General features: G+C 35.8%; 1 protein-coding gene across 3 annotated transcripts in view; it reads left to right on the top strand.

Annotated features, from left to right (window-relative positions):
• The window catches only part of MDFIC (MyoD family inhibitor domain containing), an 82,621-nt gene that overhangs the window by 12,406 nt on the left and 48,127 nt on the right, over nt 1-22,088 (top strand). For all 3 annotated transcript variants that reach the window (XR_013765702.1, XM_079150920.1, XM_079150919.1), the window contains exon 3: nt 6,932-7,054. Coding sequence is in view for 2 of the 3 variants with exons in the window: in XM_079150920.1 (XP_079007046.1) it covers nt 6,932-7,054 (123 nt within the window). In the remaining variant the exon portion in view is untranslated. The remainder of the gene's footprint in view (nt 1-6,931; nt 7,055-22,088) is intronic.

Below are 22,088 nucleotides of genomic sequence, written 5' to 3'. Positions count from 1 at the left end.
AGGTTACATTTGGTGAACATTTGTAGAATTTTCACATTTCTCAGCATCTTGGAAAATCCAGATGCAGGGTTTTTATTTTTTCCAGAGATTTTAGTGTCAGATTACTCAAGATTTCATGAATTTAGAAAGCACATAGATTGTAATAATGCTTAGTGTTTGGATGGAAGAGTAAAAATAAAATTGTTCAAAGCAAGTTTGTTTACCGAGAAAGGAAGTATAGAGTTTTGAGCAGTAGCAGTATATTTTTTTGGCATTATAAATGATCTGTCATAGATTATTATCAAATATTTAATTGAAGAATATGAGGCCTAACATGCAGAAATCTCCAAATTTATGCAGAGAGCTACTTATATTCCTTTTTGTAAAATATATTTTATACTGATTAAGTTTTATGAGGCTTTGTAAAGATTTCTGCCAACTACCATCATTTATATACTCTTTTACTAAGTAAGCAAATAAAATATGGATAACAAGTAGAAAATGTATTTGATGATTGGTTTGTGAGCTTATACACACCTTTGCCTAGTTCAGCAGAATATTTGAGGTGGCTTATGAGAGTACATTTAAAGAAAAGATTAAAACAGAATAATGGAAAATGTGGATATCCTAGGAGATCTAAGCTTAAGGAAAAAAATCAAGAGGTACAGATGTAGATTCTAGGGTCAGACTCAGTTATTCAATTTTGTTTATAAATTTGAGTTAAAAAGAAAACAATATTTTTTCTAGAATTATATTGTCAACTAGGAAAAGAAAATAGCACATATTTTCAGAGGAAGCAGAATATTTTCTTTTCCCGTCTGGAAAGAGTTCATTTATGCTGTTATTCATATAGGGATTACTAGATGAATACTTCCCTCAACAGCCTGCCTGTGATTTGTTTTTAGCAGGTTTTTAAAAGATGCTCTTTGTCATAAAAATTGATGTAATAATAGTAGCCGTGAGTAGCCCATGCTACTTCTGCTTTCTAGGTATGATTCCATTTATATCTCCATCCACCTTATGAGGTAAGTACTGTTGTTATTCCCAGTTTAAAAATGAAGAGTCTGACAAAGATTAACTTGCCCAAACTCTACATTCTTGGTGGTGGTCTAGGCACCCTGATTTCAGACCCTGTGCTCTTTAGCACTATTCTAGTTTAGAGAATAACTTAGAAACAGCATTTCTGTCCCAGAGACCCTAATGTGAATTTATTTATTCTTTATTTTTTATTTGTGAATTTATCTTATTCATCTGGAAGAATTCAGTTATCTGAGCAATCTTATCCCTATTTCTTGGAAAACTGTGGCATGTTCAGAACTTATCTGTTTTGAAGTTCAATCACTTAGGTGTAATAACTTTGACAAGCTCATTTCATCCTGAAGCAACATTCCTAGGTACTTCTCTTACTTCTATTTGTTAAAAGAATCCAGCTATTGAGATAATATATTTGCTTTACTAGAAAATTGATGGAAAAAATATTCATCTTCACTAGTTGAGCAGTTGTGCCATAGAAAAGGTTAAGTTTGCCATTTGTACCTACGAAGGACAGAACTAGTACGAGTTATAGATTACCCAAAGGCAGATTTATGTTCAAAATAAAGAATAACTTACTCATGCACCAAACTGACCAAGGATAGAATGTGTTACTTTGTGAGGTGCCATTCCTTAAAATTTTGGAGAAGGGCTGAATATTATAGTCCAGCTTTCTCTGCTGGGTGGAATATGAAATGAGCTGAGCTGCAAGATCCTTCCCATCTCTGTATTTTATCATTTTATTTCCAACTGACTATCTGACTGTGACTTTGTTATCTCATCAGTAAAACTGAGCTACTGCTTTTATCCTCATTACATCATTAATGGTTCCAAAGATCAATAGATCTATACATTCAAGTCCTTTGAAAACTTCTTAAACTGTACTGTAATTGTAAAAATTCATTATTTTTTTCTTTCAACAAAAGAATTTATTTGACAACTACAAATCAAATGTATGCCTGTTGTATGGCATATATATATCATAAAAATATATATTTATGTTACATAAATTATTATCCAGTTTGTTTAAGGCTCTTAAATTTTTTTCTTTCTTGTTAATCACCATTCAATTATTTTGTTCCCCAACTGTCTAAGTGATACTATCAGAGATTTAAATTTGGATAATGCCAGCTAGGTAAAATATTATGGAACTTTAGATTAAGTGGAAGTTCTGTTTACTTGAATCTTTTCCATTCTCCCTTAACAGGAGTAATCAAGATTGGAGAGGACTGCTACTTACCATTCACGTTCTTCTTTAAAAAACAGCAAAAAATAGCTATTGATTATGTAAGATAGAGAGTCATTCCTGACTAGGACATATTGCATTTAAATTGATCGTTTAGAACCTTTATATTTTTCCTTTGGCTTTTTCTTTTGCCTAATTCATGCTTGACACTTACTTTGAGAATTAACTCAAATCCAATGCCTGACAAAGGCTTTGCTATGATTTGTTCTCCTCCATTTTAAACACACTTCAGTGTGTATAGGAGATTTGGGCTCTATTGTTCAGCCCTGTGCAGAGTCAGACGTACAGAATTTGAGGGTCAGAAAGGCCTCTGCAATCATGCAGATCAACCCTCAATTCCTGATGAAGAGGATGAAGCCAGTGGGGCCCAGTCCCACAGCAGGTCAGCCTTTGAGCCAGAATTGTGACCCTGGAAAGTTTTCATTAGCTTTTGTTTTGTAACTGCTTGATTGTTTCATGTGTTGTGAGTGTTTGGTCTCCCAAACTGGAAGATTCGTTGTCAGGATCCAGCCTTTTTCCTCATCCAAACATTCATCCCCATTTCTGTTTCCAGACTAGGAACACTGGAATGTTCACTAGGAAGGCTTTTGAGACAGGTTCTGGTGCTGCATGACTACCTTTGCTTAGTATCATTTTTAAAGTGTCTTCCATTTTTATCTTAATATGTAAAACGTATTTCTTTTATCCCATCTATTAGCAGAACTGATTAGTATTATAAATAATTCAGGTTTTGTATTCTCATGGTTGTCCTGACATGGAGACAGAACTAAATAGCTCTATATTAATTAGATGATTAGATAAAATTTCATTTTCTGATTACTTGGAATCCTGTGACAAGGTGATGAGTAGCAAGATGTGTATCTCAGTATTTAGTATGCTCTTCTAAGATTTTTCCTAAATAGTTGTGTAGTGTTGGAGAAGAGCTTACTTAGAACAGTGTCCCTCAAACCTGGCCATATGCCATGACCACAATTCCATTCCAGCCACCTACCACCTGAATTGGGACCTCTGAGATTGGGGCCTGTGCATCTGCATGTGCTTAAAGAGTTCGGAACAGGTGTTTCTGGCTCAAAGCCGAAGTAAAGAACCCTTGGTTTAGAAGAAGAGCATTGTTGCTGATGAAGGTTGCCTTTAAAGAGAAAACTGCTCCATTGGACTGGAGTACCTGTATGTATACAGAGAAAGGTACAAAAGGTGCTTGGCTGAATTCACGTAATTGCCTACAGAGTAGTTGAATTGCAACTACAGATATCCAGAGTGGGATTGATTAGATTAAGACCAAGCCCTCTGTTTCTCAATTCAGGAATGACAGAGCGAACCTTTATTGATAAAAGAAATCTGTTGTTAGAAACTGACATTTTATCATCATAATGAATAATGGTTGATCCACCCAGTTTAAAATTGTAATAAAGTTGGTCCTGTGTTTGAATATGGTCCCCATCTCATACCTGTTCACCAATTATATCCTCCTCTCCAGTGCATTTCTTCAGTGATATATGTAAATACCCACCACATAGGGGTTGCCATACGGGTATTACATGAAACTGAATAGAATATTTTAAACTATTGATAAAATAATATGCATAAATGAGAAAATCATAGAGCAGTCAAATGCTCACAATGGTTCTATTTATACAAAGAGAAATGGCAGAAGTCAATTTAAGTCTTTTATTGGGAACCTTTTCTGAGCCTTGCTTTGGGCTGGTTGTTGCGCATCACAGCAAAAACCAGAGACTAATTTTTGTGCCAAGACAATTTAGTTTTCAAAGGAGGTAGTGTTGGATAGACAGATCATTATGATGTAATAGTAATTGCATATAATTCATTATTCTTGAATAATGAGAAAGCAAATGATAGCTTTTATTTTCCTTTTAGACCTCAAAGGATACTGAGGAACATCTAATTCTAGAATTATTCAGATAAGGAAACTTAAAAAAAAAAAAAAGTGTGATAGACCATCCCTTGATAAAAATTCAGAGTGGGAAGAACTTTGTTTTCCCCCTGGTAGGGGGTTCCATAATTGTAAATTCACGTGTATATGGGCCACATGGCATTTTCATTTATTCAGGGGAGAGTCGAGAGGGTCTGTGTTCAGCACTCGAATATTGGACACGATTCAAATATGAGTCAAGTGTGTCTCGAGGCTCTATTCATACCTATTTTCTTTTAGTCAGCAATGCTTCATAATGCCTTGGTTTCATGAATTAATTTTAATGGAATTAAACTTGAACAGCTCAAAATTATATAATTAATTTCATTCAGCTTCAATTAAAGTTACTAATTGAATCAAGCCTACTAGCATGACACCTGGCGGCAGTCAGCTACATGACAGTAGCAGGGAGCATGTGGAACTCTGCTATGAGTTAGTTCATGTGTGCTACTGAGTTTGTATAAAAATCTCTTTTATTGATAATCTCAGAAAGGCCTTGAGTTGACTGTAGCAGTGGAAGATTTCTGGTGTTGTTTAAAAGAGTACAGATTTTAATTGGAACTAACACATCTCATGAAGATTACAGTTTCTCTGTGATAATGCTAAGTAAATGTTACGTAAATCTAGAACATATTGGTTTAGCATGCTTTTAATTTATATTTTACTGCTGTTTGAATATGGTTTCACTTTCTAAAAATACACAGAATCGAAGACCCTCTTTTTCTTTTTTTTCAGCCATGATAGTCTTTGGATTTAGTCCTAAGTTCATGTCCATCTATTTTCATGTGTTGAAATGTGTTTCGTGGCAGAACTTTTCAATTGTTGTGAAATCCCCATGGTACATGAGAAGTTTTTGCATGTGCAGAAATTTTTTCCTTCCACTGGAAATGTTAACACGGTTGACTAACAACTTCTGTTTGAATCTCTTTCCTTTCTTTGCTTCCATGGCTTGACATCATCCTGTTTCTCTTACTTCTCTAACTTCTTCCTAACTGCACTGACTGTTCTTGGTACTCTTCTAATAGATTCGCTCTTCTGGTGAGGTTAATTTGAAAAGGTTAATTTGAAAGGTACAATAGTCTAGGAAGATGATTGTTTCTAACTATGTCTTTTTCTTTCTTTCTTTTTTCTGGCTTGCATATTCAAAAACCCAGTAATGAATTCATCTGCTAGATTTTCACCTCCATGAAGGTCTGGGCTGGGTCACATAATTTGTTGTATTCCCTTCACCTAACACAGTGCCTAAACATCTGCTAGGTACTGTGCACACGCACACACATGCACACACACTTATAAAAGAATTCTCCTAATCTCCAGGTTTTCCCAATCAAATCCACACTAAGAATTTGGTCATCTCAAACTCCATCTTTGTATCTATGTATATTTCCAGTGATTTTCTCATATTAATCCCTTTTTCCGTCTTGTTATTCAATTAATTAAATGCTCACTGACTTCTATAGGAACTTTGCCAAGTTTCTCTTACTCTTTTCTTCCTCTTAGATGTATCTATTCTCCAGGAATTCTCAAGGACACAAGTGTACTGGAATCATCTGAGTGAAGACTGTTCTCCTGCAATTGAAATAGAATTGGTGGTGGTGGGGCCCATGGATCTGCTTGAGGGAAAAAAAAAAAAAAAAAACTTTCCAAGTTAATTAAAGTGCAACTGAGATTGAGAACCCAAATTTGGTGTGCACAGATTTGTTAATCTTACAGATATGTGACTTTGCTTAGAAATTTTATAAAATTTCACTGGTTACTTAGGTTTATTTATCATGTTTTTGAATTAGATATAGATTTCTCATTTTAGCATTTAAATATCTATGACCCTAATCAAACTTTTGTAGTCTTACCTCCTAATGTCTCCCTGAAAGCACTTAATAGTCCAGAGAGTCAAAATCTTTGCCCAAGTGTCTGCTTTTAGAATTTTCCCATGCTATCTATCCTTCTACCTTTCTCCCATTGGTACTTTATGAAATCTTTCTAATTTTTTGAAGACCCTCCAACATGCACACTTTTCTAGACCATCTTTCTTGATCTCTGAATCCTGATGAGTTTTTTCCCTTCTTTTCAAATTCTTTGAGTGCTCTGGACCTTTCATAGCATGCATTTTACCTTGTGTTACAGGTTGTGTTTTGTTTGACTTACATTTCTCGTAAGACTTTGCATTTCCTTACATATTTGGCTTTCCCTTGAAAATTCCTGAACCCGCATATGAACCTCTCCTCCCTAATACTCTCCTTCTTTGAGGATGCCGTATACTTGACCTTTTCCCTAAGTTTTCTACAGGAAGAACTGTGTGCTTGCTTTCTGCTTCTGCACGCCTCAGTCACTTCTCATTCAACTGCAGGCTGATTTCCATCTCCCCCATTCATTGGAGTCTCTTCTCCTTTGATACTTTCCCTAGTGCACCTTACCTGTGTACTCACTTTCATCCTTGATCTAACTTTTCCACATTTCTCTATCAGGGCAGATCACTTGCTATATTTAAATTATCTGTTTGCTATAATGTTAATAGATTATTCTTTACTATGAACATCTCTACCATCTGTGAGTGGATAGTAGGTACTCAATAAATAAATGTTATTGAACCAGTAACATATGCAGTAGCCAATAGAGGTATACTTCTCTTACTTTCTGAAATTATGACAGACTTGGAGACCATTTAGAAAAATCTGAAAACTAAGAAATTAGAGAAAAGCATGTAATGTTCAATGATAACAAATGTATATTCTTTTTTTATTTAGAAAAATGTAATAAAGACAACAGTGAAAAAGATATAATTCAAGCTACCAATGGCCACTTCACACATGGAGAGACACAAGACCAGACCATTTGGGGGAATCCTTCAGGTGGTGAACTCATCAGAAGTAAGTATTCTGTGGAGAAAATTCGAGAGACTTGGGGATATGACAATGATAATATGTTCTCCATAAAATGTTCCATATAATTCTGCTATGAATCTATACATCAGCAAGCAGAGTTTATCAGAAAGTATTTTCATTAGTATTTTAAATTATAGAGCTAAAATGGGGATATAAATAATGCTGTCAGTTTCCATTTTTTTCTTTAGAAAGGAAGAATTGACTTCTAAATGCTGGACTCAAAGGTTTAGTCAAAACTTTGTTCCTTCTTGAGTAGTTCCTCATTTCCACTCAGTGGAAATCAGACAACCCTAAATAAATGTGGACTGTGAGACTAAAGAAAGAAAGGTGGAGCTGAAGGACAAGTCCTATCTTGATAATGCCATTACAATCCTTGTTTCTGGCCAAATGATTCCAATATTATTTTTATAATTAGTGTTGAATCACTGTTTGTGTATTTTGTTTTGGTACTCTCTTCCTAAAATCACTCTGTAGAACCTCTACAGAGGCATTGGTATATTTTTGTTGTACTCTTATGCCCTGAAATGCCATCATATTTCTTGGGTGCTGTTTAGAATGCTGATTCTATAAAGGGTTCTGTATCCCATCCTCTGGAACTTATGTTCTGGTTACTAAGTTCCCCCAGGTGGGATGGAGATGAAACTTGCCAGGTAATGAGTGATTCCACATAGCTGATATGTAGGTGTAAAGATCAATTCTGTGCCACACTAGGAAGATTATAGTAGTAAATCTTTAGAAATTCTTCAGTTACCCTGTCCCAGTCTCAGTTTTTCAGAGTGGACAGAGAATTCATTTCTGGGAACCAAATGTTGTTTTATTTTATTTGAATTATCTGTTCATTCAACATCACAATGTAGAGACTTTCTTGTGCTGAACTTTGCCTTTACTTTGAAACTTGGGACATTCCTCTTTTTTTTCTAGAATGCTTAATGCCTGGCCCTAACTGGCAAACAGAATAAAGCAGAAACAAATGAACGAACAAACAAAAAACCCAGAGAGATCAACTTAATAGAAAACAAACAGTAACAGTAAAAACACCAATGAAGGGAATTTCCTCTTTTCAAACAGAACTTTAAAAATGAGTGTATTTTAGTTTAATTTTAGAACCATTTTGGTTTTTTGACCCTTTTGTCTTGGAGCAGAGAGTAGGAAGGAAGGAAATGAAACTCAGAAATCAGTGAGGAGTATGATTTATATAGCTTTTTCCAAAGAATCAAATAAACATTATTTCAAATAAACATTTATCCCAAAACATATATTGTGGCTCTTTTATCTAAATATTGACTCTACTATTGTGAACCCTAATTTTTTGTGAGATACTGACATATATTATCTGTGATTGTCTAATAACCAGAGTTAGTAAAACCTAGAAGAGTCTGAGAGGCAATTTTAACTCCACTTGTAAGGAAACATAAATGTTTTTGAATATTTTTGTTGTTGTTGCTGTTTGATGGTAACAGATGACAGAATTTTAAGTGTGTGTTTGTTTCATTTAATTGATTTGTTTCCCTTAATCTCCTTTCCTAAGGCCTACAATAGGAAAATGTGAGTAAGATCTCTTAGGACAAAAAGCAAAATACAAATAGTGTTGCATAAGGATGTGGATTGTGTTAACGTGTTAAATTTGTTTGTGCTCTTTGGTGCAGCTTGTTTTAGTCACAGAATTCAAGCCATTAAAGAGAATGGATTTGGGGCTAGGATGAAGCTCAGTGGTAGAATGCTTACTTGGAGTGAGGAAGGCCCTGGGTTGGATTCCCAGCACTGCAAAAATGAATAAATAAATAAATAAATAAATAAATAAATAAATAAGGGGGAGGGATTTAAAGTGAATACTCTGTTGTTTCTACTGATTTAAGTGGACACTGATCAAAAATACTGCAGGAAATAGTTTATTGAGATAATGGTGCTATCTGTGCCATGGGACACTGGAGCATTTGGGAACAAATATTTAGTTTCCCACTAATATGCACTGAAAGAATGCAGAGATAGGGAGATTTATCACCCCCCTCTGAGAGGGCTGCTGGGAAAACAGACAGATGAATGGATACACAAAAGATAATGGCCAAAGACCGTAATGCCACTTCAGCTGGAAACATGAGCTGGCAAGCATTTCCAAATACTTGTGGGTGACATCTGACTCTGAATTTGGATTACAAATTTTAAAAACTCTCATTTCTGTTATTTTCCCAGTCACACTTTTCTAGAAAAACAAAACAAAACAAAACTGTATTTTGCTGCATCTACAGGAAAAGAAAAAGATATCTGGATTTGCAGAAATGGAATATTTTATATCCTCTTTAAACCTTACTCTATTCTGGACAGCATTTCAAAGTTTAGTATGATGATAGTCTCTGCTATTCCAATTCCCTGACACTGAAGTTTAAGTAGCTGCCTGACTTTCCCTCTTTGGCCTTCCCCACCGAGTCCCTGGCCATCTCTGCCTAATTTAATGTCTGCCTCTCATTTACCCTGAGGTTAGAAGAGATGTGTGTTTTCTTCTTGCTTCAGCTTCTAGCACATTTTTGAGGCCCAGTAAATCTTTTGTAATAACAATAGGCCCTGGAAAGGGAGACTCTGGCTCAGAGCTCCAGGGGGGAGGAGGGGAACATCTGTGGTGAGTCAGGACGGGCTGGCTCCTGTTCCAGGAGTCCTGTGTGGCTCCCTGAGCACCGTGGAAGAGGCGGACAGCTGGCTCTCACGGAATTGATGTTAGTGTTCCCACTGTAGTGTGAGGTTGGCGGGATGGAGGCATCATCAGAAAAATGAGGCCGGCTGGGGTGTGGGAACATTTTCAAATGTACAACCCACTCTTTTTGCCAAGCTTCCATGGGACAGCTCAGCTGCATAAGCAAGAAGTGAAGGAGAGTAACTGTTGAATATGACTGATTTTTCTTTATCTATTCTTAAGCTTGGTTACCAAAGCCTGGCAACTCACATCTCTGTTGTCCTAGATGCCTGCTGCCTTCTCTGTTGAACATTTAAGGCATAATTTATAGGGGACTGTTCACTGTCCCTGTGATGAGGCTGTTTTTACTTTGCTGAGAATAACTAAGCTCTGGAAAGTCAAGGGAGTGGCTGCTTTGGAAATTGCATTCTAATTAAAGGGTGTATTCTCAGGCTTCATAAACGAGATCCAAGCTGAGAATAATTTCCAAATTATTCTGTGAACTTTAACCTTGACCTCAGTGGACCACCTGCTAGTGGCCCACAGTTGGTTCACACTCCACACAAAATTTCTACTTTGTCTTCCCTGGTCCTTTTAGAAAATATTGCAGGTGGCAGACCTGGGGTTCTGTGGTCTTTTAGGGTTTGGAATTCAAGTTGGTTGTCCCCGAGTTGCTACCTTATTAGAGACAATCCTTTCTGGAAATAATAAATAAAAGAAGAAATCCATATGGAATCGAACATTTCGAATAAATAGGCCACACACAATATGGTCAGGGAATGTGCCTTGTGATTCTCTTTCTTATGAAATTCAAATTAAAAAAAGACAATTCCAGCCACTTAAGTTTGTTAAGTTAAAAAAAAAAATCAAATTAGAAAAGAATTAAAAACACCATGGAGGTTTTGTGAGGAAATTGTATAATTGAAAAAATTTCTTTTATGATTTTTCATCCTTTTACAGTTTGAAAGGCTTTCATATTCTGAGAAAATATTTTGGTATATAATTTAATTTCTGGAATGGAGCTTAAATTTTGAAGTTTATAAAAACTCCTTTGTGTGAATGAGAGCACTGGCTAAGAATTTGGCTTTTCCTTTCAGATTAATATATTAGTATATATGGTACTGCATATAATTTGAAGCTAGTTCTTGTTTGAATAAATACTCTTCCTCTGACTTAGTAAAATAAATGTTGCAATGAAGTGACACCCCTAGTTAATATTACTTTTTCTCTTTAACCCAGAATAGGCATAAACTGATAACAGGCAATAGACAACATTTCGTGTTTAATTAGACTAGAAAAGGAACAGAGGTAACATTTTGATCTCAGTCTTTAGGGGCATATCTAAGGTAGGAAGGATTGTGTGTGTGTGCCCATGTGCACCCACACGCACCTGTGCACATACTCAGGCATGTGTAATATTTTGCTTTAATTTAGGTCAATTTCTACATCCTAATTATTTCCTATAAAGAGCTTACACTTTTCTTTGTTCCTCTTTATAAAGTGCCTCAGGTCTCTATCTCAGATTTTTTAGGTCTTTCTGAAATTTCTTATTACTTAACTTTATCCTTGGACATTGCTTTTACATAAACGTCTCCTAATTCTAAATGTCATTACTTAACTCCAGAAATTTTCCTTAGCTTCTCTTCTGAAATAAATTTCCCATTAAACTTATTTTGTTCAGCTAATTCTCTCCTTTGTGATTTTATAGAATTCCCATGATCTGAAGTAAAGTTAGAATGCTCTACTTAAATGGTAATCCCCATTCTATTTAACCCATTTATTCATTTTGAAGAGTTTTTAGCTCTCATAATAGTAAGCACTTAATTGGCAGTCGAATGCCAGCCGTTCTCTGGTTCACACGTGCCCACTCTCATGAAGCTGCCGTATCCTGCCTTTTCACTCATCCTGCCACTTGAAACCTTCCTCTTGGCATCGTCTGAATTTCCTCTCAACATCAACAGGCTCTGTTATTAGGAACTCCATTATCTCTTTTCCTAGCCTTTGCCAACTCGCTGCTGATCACCCTTTATTGAATACCATTTCATCACTTGGGGAAAGATGCCTTTTATGTAAAACACTGAGAGGAAAGTAGATACTCAGGTATACGATTATATACTTGGAGCATTTCTTGCTTAGATGATACAGAAAAAAGCATTAAAGGACTTAGATTTAAATTTCTTCCATGATTTTCTTGTTTGAATGCACATTTCTACAGGCATTTTCTTTAAAATTGACTTCATATAAAAAGACCATAAGCTGAGTGTGCAGGCACACACCTGTAATCCCAGCATCTTGGGAGGCTGAGGCAGGAGGCTTGTGAGTTCAAAGCCAGCTGCAGCAATTTAGCAAGGACTTGTCTTAAAATAAAAAAATAAAAAGGGCTGAGAATGTGGCTCAGTGGTTAAGCACTCTTGGGTTCAATTTCTGGATACCCCTTGCCACACACACACAAAAATCTCACAGATATGTACTACCCAGTGAAGACTGGTAGGTGTAGCATTCGTGAGTTTCTCAGGTAATCTGGGATTTTTTTTCTTCTAACTTTTCATGCCAATTCCTTTTGGGAGTAGTAGCAGGAACTTTTGCCTTGCTACTTTGTTTTCCTCTTCTATTTGACTCTCAGAAAAATTCTCTTTTCAATATGCTGACCAATGCTTATATGGCTGTAGTTCATATACTTTGATTAGTGTTATAAAGAGGATTATTTAACCATCAGTTGTTCCAAGATTAAAATAATGATTTCAGTTTGGGTGGGTAATTGATGGTTGCTTTTGATGGACTACTGTATTTGTCTGTTCATCAATGGTGCACATTAGGCTGTTTTTTCTGTAGCAGACAGGAAGTTTCTTGATAAAATTCTTCCTCAGGGTGCATCAATCCATGCTCATCTGGGTTCTTCCCAAGAACCTGGAAGTAACCACTCTCCATCTTTTATTTTGAGCATCCTGAGGTCAGGGGCTGAGTGAACAATGGAAACCAATTTCCAGGTTTAGATCCCTATTGGTGTTAAGTAAGTTACCCAACATCTATAAGCTCTAATTTCTCATTTTTATTGATTTTTAATTAAATTAAATTAATTAATTAATTATTTTTTGTACCATTTATTGAACCCAGAGATACTTAACCACATCCCCACAACTGTTTTTATAATTTATTTTGAGACAGTGTCTTGCTAAGTTGCTTAGGACCTTATTAAGTTGCTGAGGCTGGCTTTGAACTCACAATCCTCTTGCCTCAGCCTCCCAAGGTGCTGGGATTATAGATGTGTGCCACCGCACCCATCCAAGTTTCTCATTTTAAAAATAGAGATGTTAGCACTAAGTACCTGTTTTGAGAATTTTTACAAGAAAATGTGTATGGCATGCTTAATTCACACAGAGCTAAATGAGTAAATGCTCAACGAGTTTGTTGGTTTGCATTCATATCATCCTTGAGTTCAGGTATCAATGATAAGGCTTCATCATGGTTTCTTAGTCATCATGGTTCCATTGGACCGCATGCCTAGAAGGGCTGGGATATGTAGACTAAGTGTTCCTGAGATCCTTGATATTTATGTCCGGGATGTGTTGGACTCAAGTTGGTCATGAATTTTAATAGACTGGGAAGTGGCAAGACATATACAAATCAGTTTTCAGAATGCAAAAAGAGAGATTGTTCAGCGTTTATAGAAGTCGATGTTTCTACATATACCTCTTTGTCTCTCCTACGAAAAAGAGGTTTGTTTTTTTTTTCTTATCTTTTTCTAGATTCTCTCCATAACATCTGGATAAGTGATTAGAATTGTTTTTGTGAAGATTGAAAATACTTTTAAAGTGTTTTGTATGCCATAAAACACAATGTATGTTTGGTATTATTGATCTTATTATTACTATTACTATTATTATTCTAATTTGTTACTTTACCCTCTACTCTTATCACATACCATTACATTTGATCTTTAATTTTCTTTTGGTTTAATGGTTTTCAGGTTCTTCCTGATATTACAAAACTTATTTAACCTTCACTGGGAGAGAAGAGATGTTGCTGATGTTTGGGTGGTAGATGAGGACTTGTTAAGGGCCCCAGACTTCTTTCTCATTTGGGAGTTCTTCAAGCTTTAGGGAGGAGCAGAGGCCTGAGAACTAGCTTAGAAATTATTTAAAAAATGCTAACCACTGAAGAAATAAATAATATTTGATGATCAAGACCACAAATGCTGTGGTCTAGATAATTTTAGTTCTCAGAACTCAAACTTCCTGGATCCAAACACTCTGTGAGCTTATACATAAATTATTTTTTGTAGAGTATGTTTTTATATTGAATTTTTGAGATAAGAATTAAAATATAATTTCAAAAAACTGACTAAAATGTCTGTTTCGTGGAGATTGAATGCTTACAATTTACTAATACTGTTTTATGTTGGGAATGCAGTGATAAATAATACAGGTGAGTTCTCTGCATTCAAAGTTTGCACCTGTTCTTGGAGAGACAGGCATTTATCTTGTAATTAGAATGTGTGTTATGAGGGCTCTGGGGAAGCACAAATTCTTATATAGGAGAGGGGGTAAGAGAGAGCTTTCCACAAGAAGCAATACCTATGATGAACTAAAGGAGGTCAGCAAATGAAGCAGATCATAGGAGCAGGTGAGGTCAGAGTGTTCCAAACCTTTGCAGATCTAGAGGTAAGAGAGAACATGGCCAGGCTGAGGAAAGTTGAAGTTTTGTGTAAATTGGGTGATAATATGTGAGATGAGGTGTGGAGAGAGATGAGAGGGCAAGAATTTGTTAGAGGGTAAGTGAAGACGGACACTGTTGAAGGGAGTAGGAACCTACTTGGGTTTGTATTTTAATTTGGGTATATTTTAGGAGGATTACTTTTGTAGTTTGGAAAAATAAATAAGAAGAGGAAGGACTGAGGCATTCAGTTGTGGCAGACTGTTGTGTTATACAGCCGAAAAAGGAAGGTGGCTTGGACTGTGGTAATGGCAGATAAGACTAAAAGAAGGAGGTAGATTTACCTTTTTATGGACTGGAATCCTAAGGCCTATAGGGTAGGAGAATGACAGGTCCTGGGAAAGCAGGCAGAGTTTTTAGTTTAGACAAATGATAGATGTGATGAAAGGATAATGGGGCAAAAGATTTAGGGCCATCATTCAAAGAGGGCTTGAAGTGATAGGCTATAGATAGAAGGGAAGAAAGTAAAGACAAATAAGAAAAATATAAAGGGGTTAATAGTTCATGAAGGAATTAGTGTTTAAGAAGAAAAAAAAACAACTGGAATAGATGTTGGAACTGAGTAGGAAATGTGGAAAGAGAAGATGAAATATGATAATGGAAAATATGAATTTAAGATTTCTGAGGTGGAATAATCTCTGGTGGGGTGAAGGCCTGAGGTGTGGTCATGAGTTTCGGTGACTAAATTAGTTATTCCCAAACCAAGAGTGCTGGGTTTGGAAGAGGCTTTGGAGATTCTGTACAAGTTGTCATATTAAACAGGTCGAGAAGCAGAGATCTAGGTGTTTGTTCTAATCAATATTCCAGCAAGTGGCAAAACAAGGGTTTTGTCTGTTTTGGACATTTCTCCTGTGTCCCTCATTGAACCTTAAGGTTTTAGGTTGTTATAGCCAGTTGGTTTCTCAGGTTCTTTAGGGCTTTGTCCTAAAGTCTCTTTGTGGATGAATTAAATAATAGTTTGGTATTTTCACACCTGAAGCCCCTGAAATGAGTGAAAAATAATACAGGTTATTTTGGAGCTGCTGGTCTTCATTATTGTAAGACTCTATGGGATCTTTTTTTTTTTTTTATCTCATCCAGTAAATATATAAAGTTAGGATTGAAAAAGATATGTCAGAATGTGTGTGTATGTGTGTGTGTGTATGTGTGTGTGTATATCTCAAACTACATGTGTGTGTTTAATTTTTGCTTACTGCTAGATGTACATCTATCTCTGTACAATGGTTTCCTTTAGGGAGTTATATGAAATTGAGTGGGGACATGTGGGTGAAGAGGATTTCCACTTAATAGTCTGTGTATTCTCTTCTGCATTGCTGATTTCATTCCCAATGAATTATTTTATTATATTAAAAGCAATAACATTTAAAAAGAAAATTCTCCCACATAGCTAAATATATCAGGGTGAAGGTCCTACCTTCCAAAGCTGTCTTACGGCCCCATTGCCTGTAGAACATGCATCAAGGTACAGGTAGGCCAGGAAATTCAGCTTCCTTCAGTTTCTACAAAAGAAAGGACCAACTATAATATTTGAGAGACGGAGAGCACTGCAAAATGAGAACACAGGATGAGGGGCAAGGGGGTGTATCAGCATAATGGAGATTGGTGGAAACCCCTCTCTACCCCTCTCTGGATCTTCATTTTCTCTGTGTATTATTAGCACAGCTAAGAGTCCATACTGTAATTTGTCCCATGTTTCTTTCAGCTAGTCCTTCAGGAGTTGGTGATAAATCTGTGCTCTATAGTTTCCTACCAAAAACTGGGTTCTTCCCAGGTTCCTTGAATTCTACAATGAGATGCACAAAAGCCAAGGGAAAGCTCTTTTAAAACACTTCAATGATGGTGTCAGAGGGTGAAATTACATTAAGTGAAACGTGGAGAGAGTGGGTAGAGAAATTTGTTCTGCTTTGGAACATTATGTAATTAAATACATTCTCCATGGTTCTTAAGAACTTGTGAGAACTTGGGTTGAAAACATTTAAGAAAAGAAAAAAGGTTCCCACCATCTCAAATTGTCATGAATAATTGATTCATGCTAGTGTGATCATAAGACCATAAATCTCATAACTGTGGCTGCCCATCATAACTTGTCTTCATGAAAAAGATATGATTGTATCATTTATGTGGAGGCCTGTCTTTGTAGATGATCCTCACAGCATTCCTTCAGAATTACAAAGGTGCTGCTGTCATGAGGACAAAGGTGAGTGACAGCAAACACGCCCAACTAATTGTGTGATTAGGAGCAATTATCTACCATTCCTTGTGAGTTAGGCTCTTATATTTGCACTCCTCCCATAACCAGTCGATTTTTAAATGTCATATCAGACAAATCATTCTGTACACAAATATTTACTATCAGAATTATCAAATTAAACTCATATTCTTACATATTTAGGTTTTCAATATTTCAGCCAAATTAAGGTGGTTGATTTTTGATCCGGCTCTACATTTTTTTCAAGAAACAGAACAAAGTCAGTCAGTCTCTCTCTCTCTCTCTCTCTCTCTCTCTCTATTTTACTTAAATGTAATTTATCTTTTAATTCTTAAATAACAATTCATTTCTTTTTTTTTTAATTTCCAGTTCTTATTAGTTCTAATTAGTTATACATGACAGTAGAATGCATTTTGACACATCATACATAAGCAGAGTATAACCTCTTATTCTTCTGTTGTACATGATGTACAAGTATACTAGTAGTATAGTCATATATGCACATGAGGTATTAATATCTGATTCATTATACTATTCTACAAAATCCATTTTAAATTCACTAAATTTCAAATATGATGCCCCACTGAAGTAAAAACTATGTATAATCAAAAATATCACTTTTTAAAGAGGGTTTGAATGATACTGACTTTTATTGTGAAGTACAAATTGATTTGGACTAACTCAAGCAGATTGAACAATTTGAGGCTACAAAATCTTATTATTTCTACTATGTATTTAATTTGAGCCTACTTGTCTAACTGGTCTTTGGACACTTCATGTAAAGGATTCCCATGTGACACAATGAAAATCAAATGGCAGAAGCTTAGTGAATCATTGAGTGTGATATAACTGTGACTATTCATACCTTCTGCTCTATTTTTGGATCAGCTTGTATCTTACTTGGCCTTCTAGGGCATGATTTTCCAGTGTTTGAAAGATCTAGAGCTGCTTTTAATTTTTTTTTTGAAATAATGACAATTTTTTGCTTCTTTAACTTTATGGACCATATCTATTTCACTTTAGTTTACTTTACACATATGGACCCACCCTGGATTTTGTTATCATGAACATTTTTTCCATCTAAGATTTTGAAATCAGAAATTCATTTTCCCATTTGTCTGTACTTTTTACCTTAAAATTAATTAAGCCTATCTTCTAATTCTTTTCCTCTATAGTATCTCATCTCCTCTTTTACTTTACCTGATTGTTTCTTGGACAGCTGGAACTTGCAAATGATCTCTTATTAACCCCTTAAATTCCATGACCATATGACATGTCTGCCAGCCTTATGCTGACACCATCAGTATTCTCACTCAGGTTTCAAGGACTGTGGATCACAGAGCAAGTGAGTAATGTCATGTAATGAATACATGTCCTATAATATCAATTGATATATATTTGCTTCTCAATTTCTAATTGATTTCCATTTTTGATCCATTCTTGCCTTTGGATTCGATATATTTTCTGTTCTATAATGACTCAGATAATATCCCAGTTCATCACTGGGACATTTCACATTTTTGCTAAATACCAGCTCTTATATTCAAACCCATTTCTGGTCTACAGAGTGATGCCTTAACACATCTTGGTCTGTGTCCTGGAAGGGTTAAATAGTTACCACTAACATGGTCTTTTGATATTGATAGGTCCCTTTTGTCAATTAGTTTAGTAGCTTCTTCTCAGTACATATTCTTACCATAGCATTTCATGGGGACATGTTTCCTGTGTGAGATTCCGCCTTCTCTGCCACACTTCCTCCTGCTTTCTGCCTGTTTGTCACACTGGCTTCCTTTTCTTCACTCTGATACCTTTGGGTACCTTTCTGCCTTGGGTCTTTTGCATACCAGGCTTCCTTCTGGCTTAATTGTCAGTTCTGAAGCCTTTGGAGACCTCCCCGTCTAAAATGGGTTTTCCTATTTAACCCAGCACCCTTTCCTTTTTAGCCACTTTCACATTTGTAATTTATTTGTGCAATTACATGTCTAATGTCTGCTAGCTCTAAGTTGCATCCCCAGCAATTAGTATAATTCCAGGAACACAATAAACTTCCAGTGAATGACAGGATGATAGAGTCTAGGAATAAAACAAATTTTGCTTTTTATCCCACTACTTCCTTACATGACCTTTTGCCATAGCCAAAATATGTCATCTGTTTTTCTCTCTACATGCCTAGTGTTTTTCTTCTCCCATTCTTCACCTGCATTACCTCTCCATATCTCCACCAGCAAGCAATGCCAATGCAATTTCCCTCTCATCAGGACAGTTTATCTGTATCTCCCCTAAAGGACTCCTCGATTTCAAAATTGCAGTCCATTTGTGCATGACCCTCTTTTCCATTTCTGGACTGAGGACTCATTAAGGGCAGAGTTGGCCTCTCATTTAGTTTTGTAGCCATCACAGTGTTTAGCCCAGGGCCCTGTACAGAGTTTGTTTCCAGTACTTCTGTGTTAATTGTCAAATAAATGAAAGTCTACCTTTGGAGGACATTTAACAACTCTGTAGGAGACTGACAGCTTTGAATTAGTTAAACTGTAGTAATTTGTCTTAAAACGTGGATTGATTCTCTTAAGGAGTAAATTTTCTCAGTCTACAGTTCATGCATATTAAAGGATGTTTTTTATTTGTAATATTAATGTTATTACCACAGCTTTGTATAGTTAATGACTTCTGTTCATTTTGGTGATCTAATTTGGCCTATCAGCAACTTTTGCAGGGAAGTAGGATAAGTATTATTATCTAGAGATAAGACTGAGCTCAGAAAAGTCAAGCAGCTTGCCCAGAACTCTGAAGCTACCATTTTGATTTCTGGTATACAATGTAAATCTTAAGGTAATTTTTAAGGGAGGTAGATCAGATGGAAGACTAGGGTATTGTCATATTTAGGGTTCACTGGAGATTGCACTAAAATTATTGGAGAAGAGGGACTGCTTTTCCATATTATAACCTCATCCCATGCCTCAAATTCTAGTCTATTCCCTCATTGAAAATTATTGCTCTGTTTTATTGCTCTGCCTTTGCATTGGGTCAGAAAAAAACATTGAAAAAATTGAAATATAATCTTTCAGAATTTCATCTCTGATGAAACTGATAAATTCAGGTCAATCCTGGGTTTCATTTAAACTTGATATCTTAGAAAAAGGGTTTCCTTAGTTTCCAGAACTATCTATTTCTTGCCTCTAGAACTTGATCTCATTCTACAAGATAGGTAGAGAATTTAACACATGCCATTCTTTTTGTGAAGATAGGTGTTTTTCATCTATAGCAAGAAGAAATTGTGATAACCAGAACTGAAGCTAAAGGAAGGGGCAGGAGTATGATTTTATAATCATATCCTTTTGTGGAAAACCATTGTTCTCCACTCTTCCCTCACATTAGCTTAAAAAGCATACTGATATCCAAGACCCACCCCAGACCAGTTAATTCAGGATCACTTGGGAATAGAGTGTAGGCATTCATAACCTCCCAAGATAATTCCAACAGAGACTGGGAACCATAAGGCTTTCCATTGAATATACTACTCTAGAACAGATAGTTTGTAGAATAATCTGAACATTAGTCACCTAATTTAAACATTCAAAGACCCTTTTTTGTGTTTTTTTGAAAGTGGTTTCATGTAGATATGCTGGACACTCCGTAGGAACTGCTAGGTGTAGCTACCTGTCTGGAAAAGCCTACAAAGTGGCCTCTTGTTTTAGCCCTTAGCCCTTTGAGGAAGCTGTTTTCTCAAGAGATGTTAACATTGTTCAGATGTGTTTCTTACTTTTAGTTTCACTATGCAGCACTTTAATCTAATTTTATGATATTGGAAAAGAATAATTTAATTTGCACATGTTTCCTGGTTAAATGGCACAATGAAAGGATTCAGAATCTTTTAGATGTAGTCCTAAGGAATTATTTGATTATCTTAGGATTCTTGATGTATTAAACCCAAAATCAAAGTTTATCTTATATATGAGTACCGTTTTTAAGGATGAAAACTATTCTATCTATTTTTCTGAAGAATTACACATACCTGCTTCTTTCATCTTCCTTTGATACTCTGTCTTGAATTGCAGTAAGCGTTCTCCTTCAGTTAAAAATTTCAGGAATAAGCGGCCTTTTAATCAAGTGTGTGTAGATGCACTGGAAAGAATATCTCCCTAACTATTATAGCTGGAGTTTGTTCTTGGAGTAAAGCAAAGTCTCTTATAATAGAGATACAGTTTACCTAAGAGTCATATTAATAAGTAAAAAAAAAAGATCAGCTTTTTGAATAATATATGAATTCATATGGTATCAGTGGTATCTAGGCATTTGGGACAATACATAATTAGTTTCAATTCCCTTTGAGAGGGAGATGTGGATGTTAAAATAAATTGCTGATGAAGCATATACTTTGGAGAACAGTGTATTTCAAAACTTTGTGCAATATCAGCTATTTCTTTTAATGGTATGGAAATATAGCATAAGACTGAGAAGATTTATTAGGGGTAGTTTTAAACCATTCTTACTATACGAAAGTTCATAGTTTGCTTATTTAGGATAGTTACTAAAACAAGGATAATGGCAAATATTTATAGGCCTACTGGGAAAACATTAACTTCTATACAACTTCTGTCACCATTGTTTGTAGCCAATAAACTAACAATAATCATTTCCTTGTATGTGAATAATCTGTATCACAATATTTAAGCATTAAATGGACTTGGTCATTTAATTATTAAGAATTACTCTTTTGTAAAAGTGAACAATGAACCTATTGCAGAAAAATCAGCACTTGCAGAGTAAGAAAATTTAAATGGTGAAATAAATACCTTTAGGAAGGGAGGAGGAGTAGAACTTATAAGAAGTTGATTTTATGAGAAAGGGTGAAGAAATGGCCTCTATGGAAGGGACTGTTTTTCTGCCAGAAGCAAATATTCTAAACCAAATTTTTCTTTCCATGTAGACTCTCTAGTCATTCTCATCTGGAGGGAGTTCCTTCAAAGGTTTTGACCATGGAAATGAGTTAGGCTATGAACTACACAGTATAAAGAGCACAAGAGGGGCTGGGGTTGTGGCTCAGTGGTAGAGCGCTTTCCTAGCATGTGGGAGGCACTGGGTTTGATCCTCAGCACCACATACAAATAAATGAGTAAAATAAAGGTCTATTAACATCTAAATTTTTTTTTAAAAAAGAGCACAAGACCGTGTGCAAGCACGGTTTACTCCCTTCTCCTGATTTTTGTTTTTTAAACACACCAACTAAATTTTGTATTTTTTCATCTGTTGTACACCTCTACAGAGTCTGCCCTATAAAATCAGTATGGGCTATAATTGTCTTAAATATGCTCACAGCTTTTCTTCCTGAGAAATGGAGCCCATCACTTAGATGAGGGTCCATTGCTCCTGAGGCAGCATTGTCTCAGGTTTGATTATTTTGATAATCCTTGGGTTTATGATCAGTGCCTCAA

The sequence above is a fragment of the Sciurus vulgaris genome, assembly GCF_902686455.1.
Source record: "Sciurus vulgaris genome assembly, chromosome: 8".
NCBI lineage: Eukaryota > Metazoa > Chordata > Mammalia > Rodentia > Sciuridae > Sciurus > Sciurus vulgaris.
This window is presented reverse-complemented; position numbering and strand designations above follow the sequence as displayed.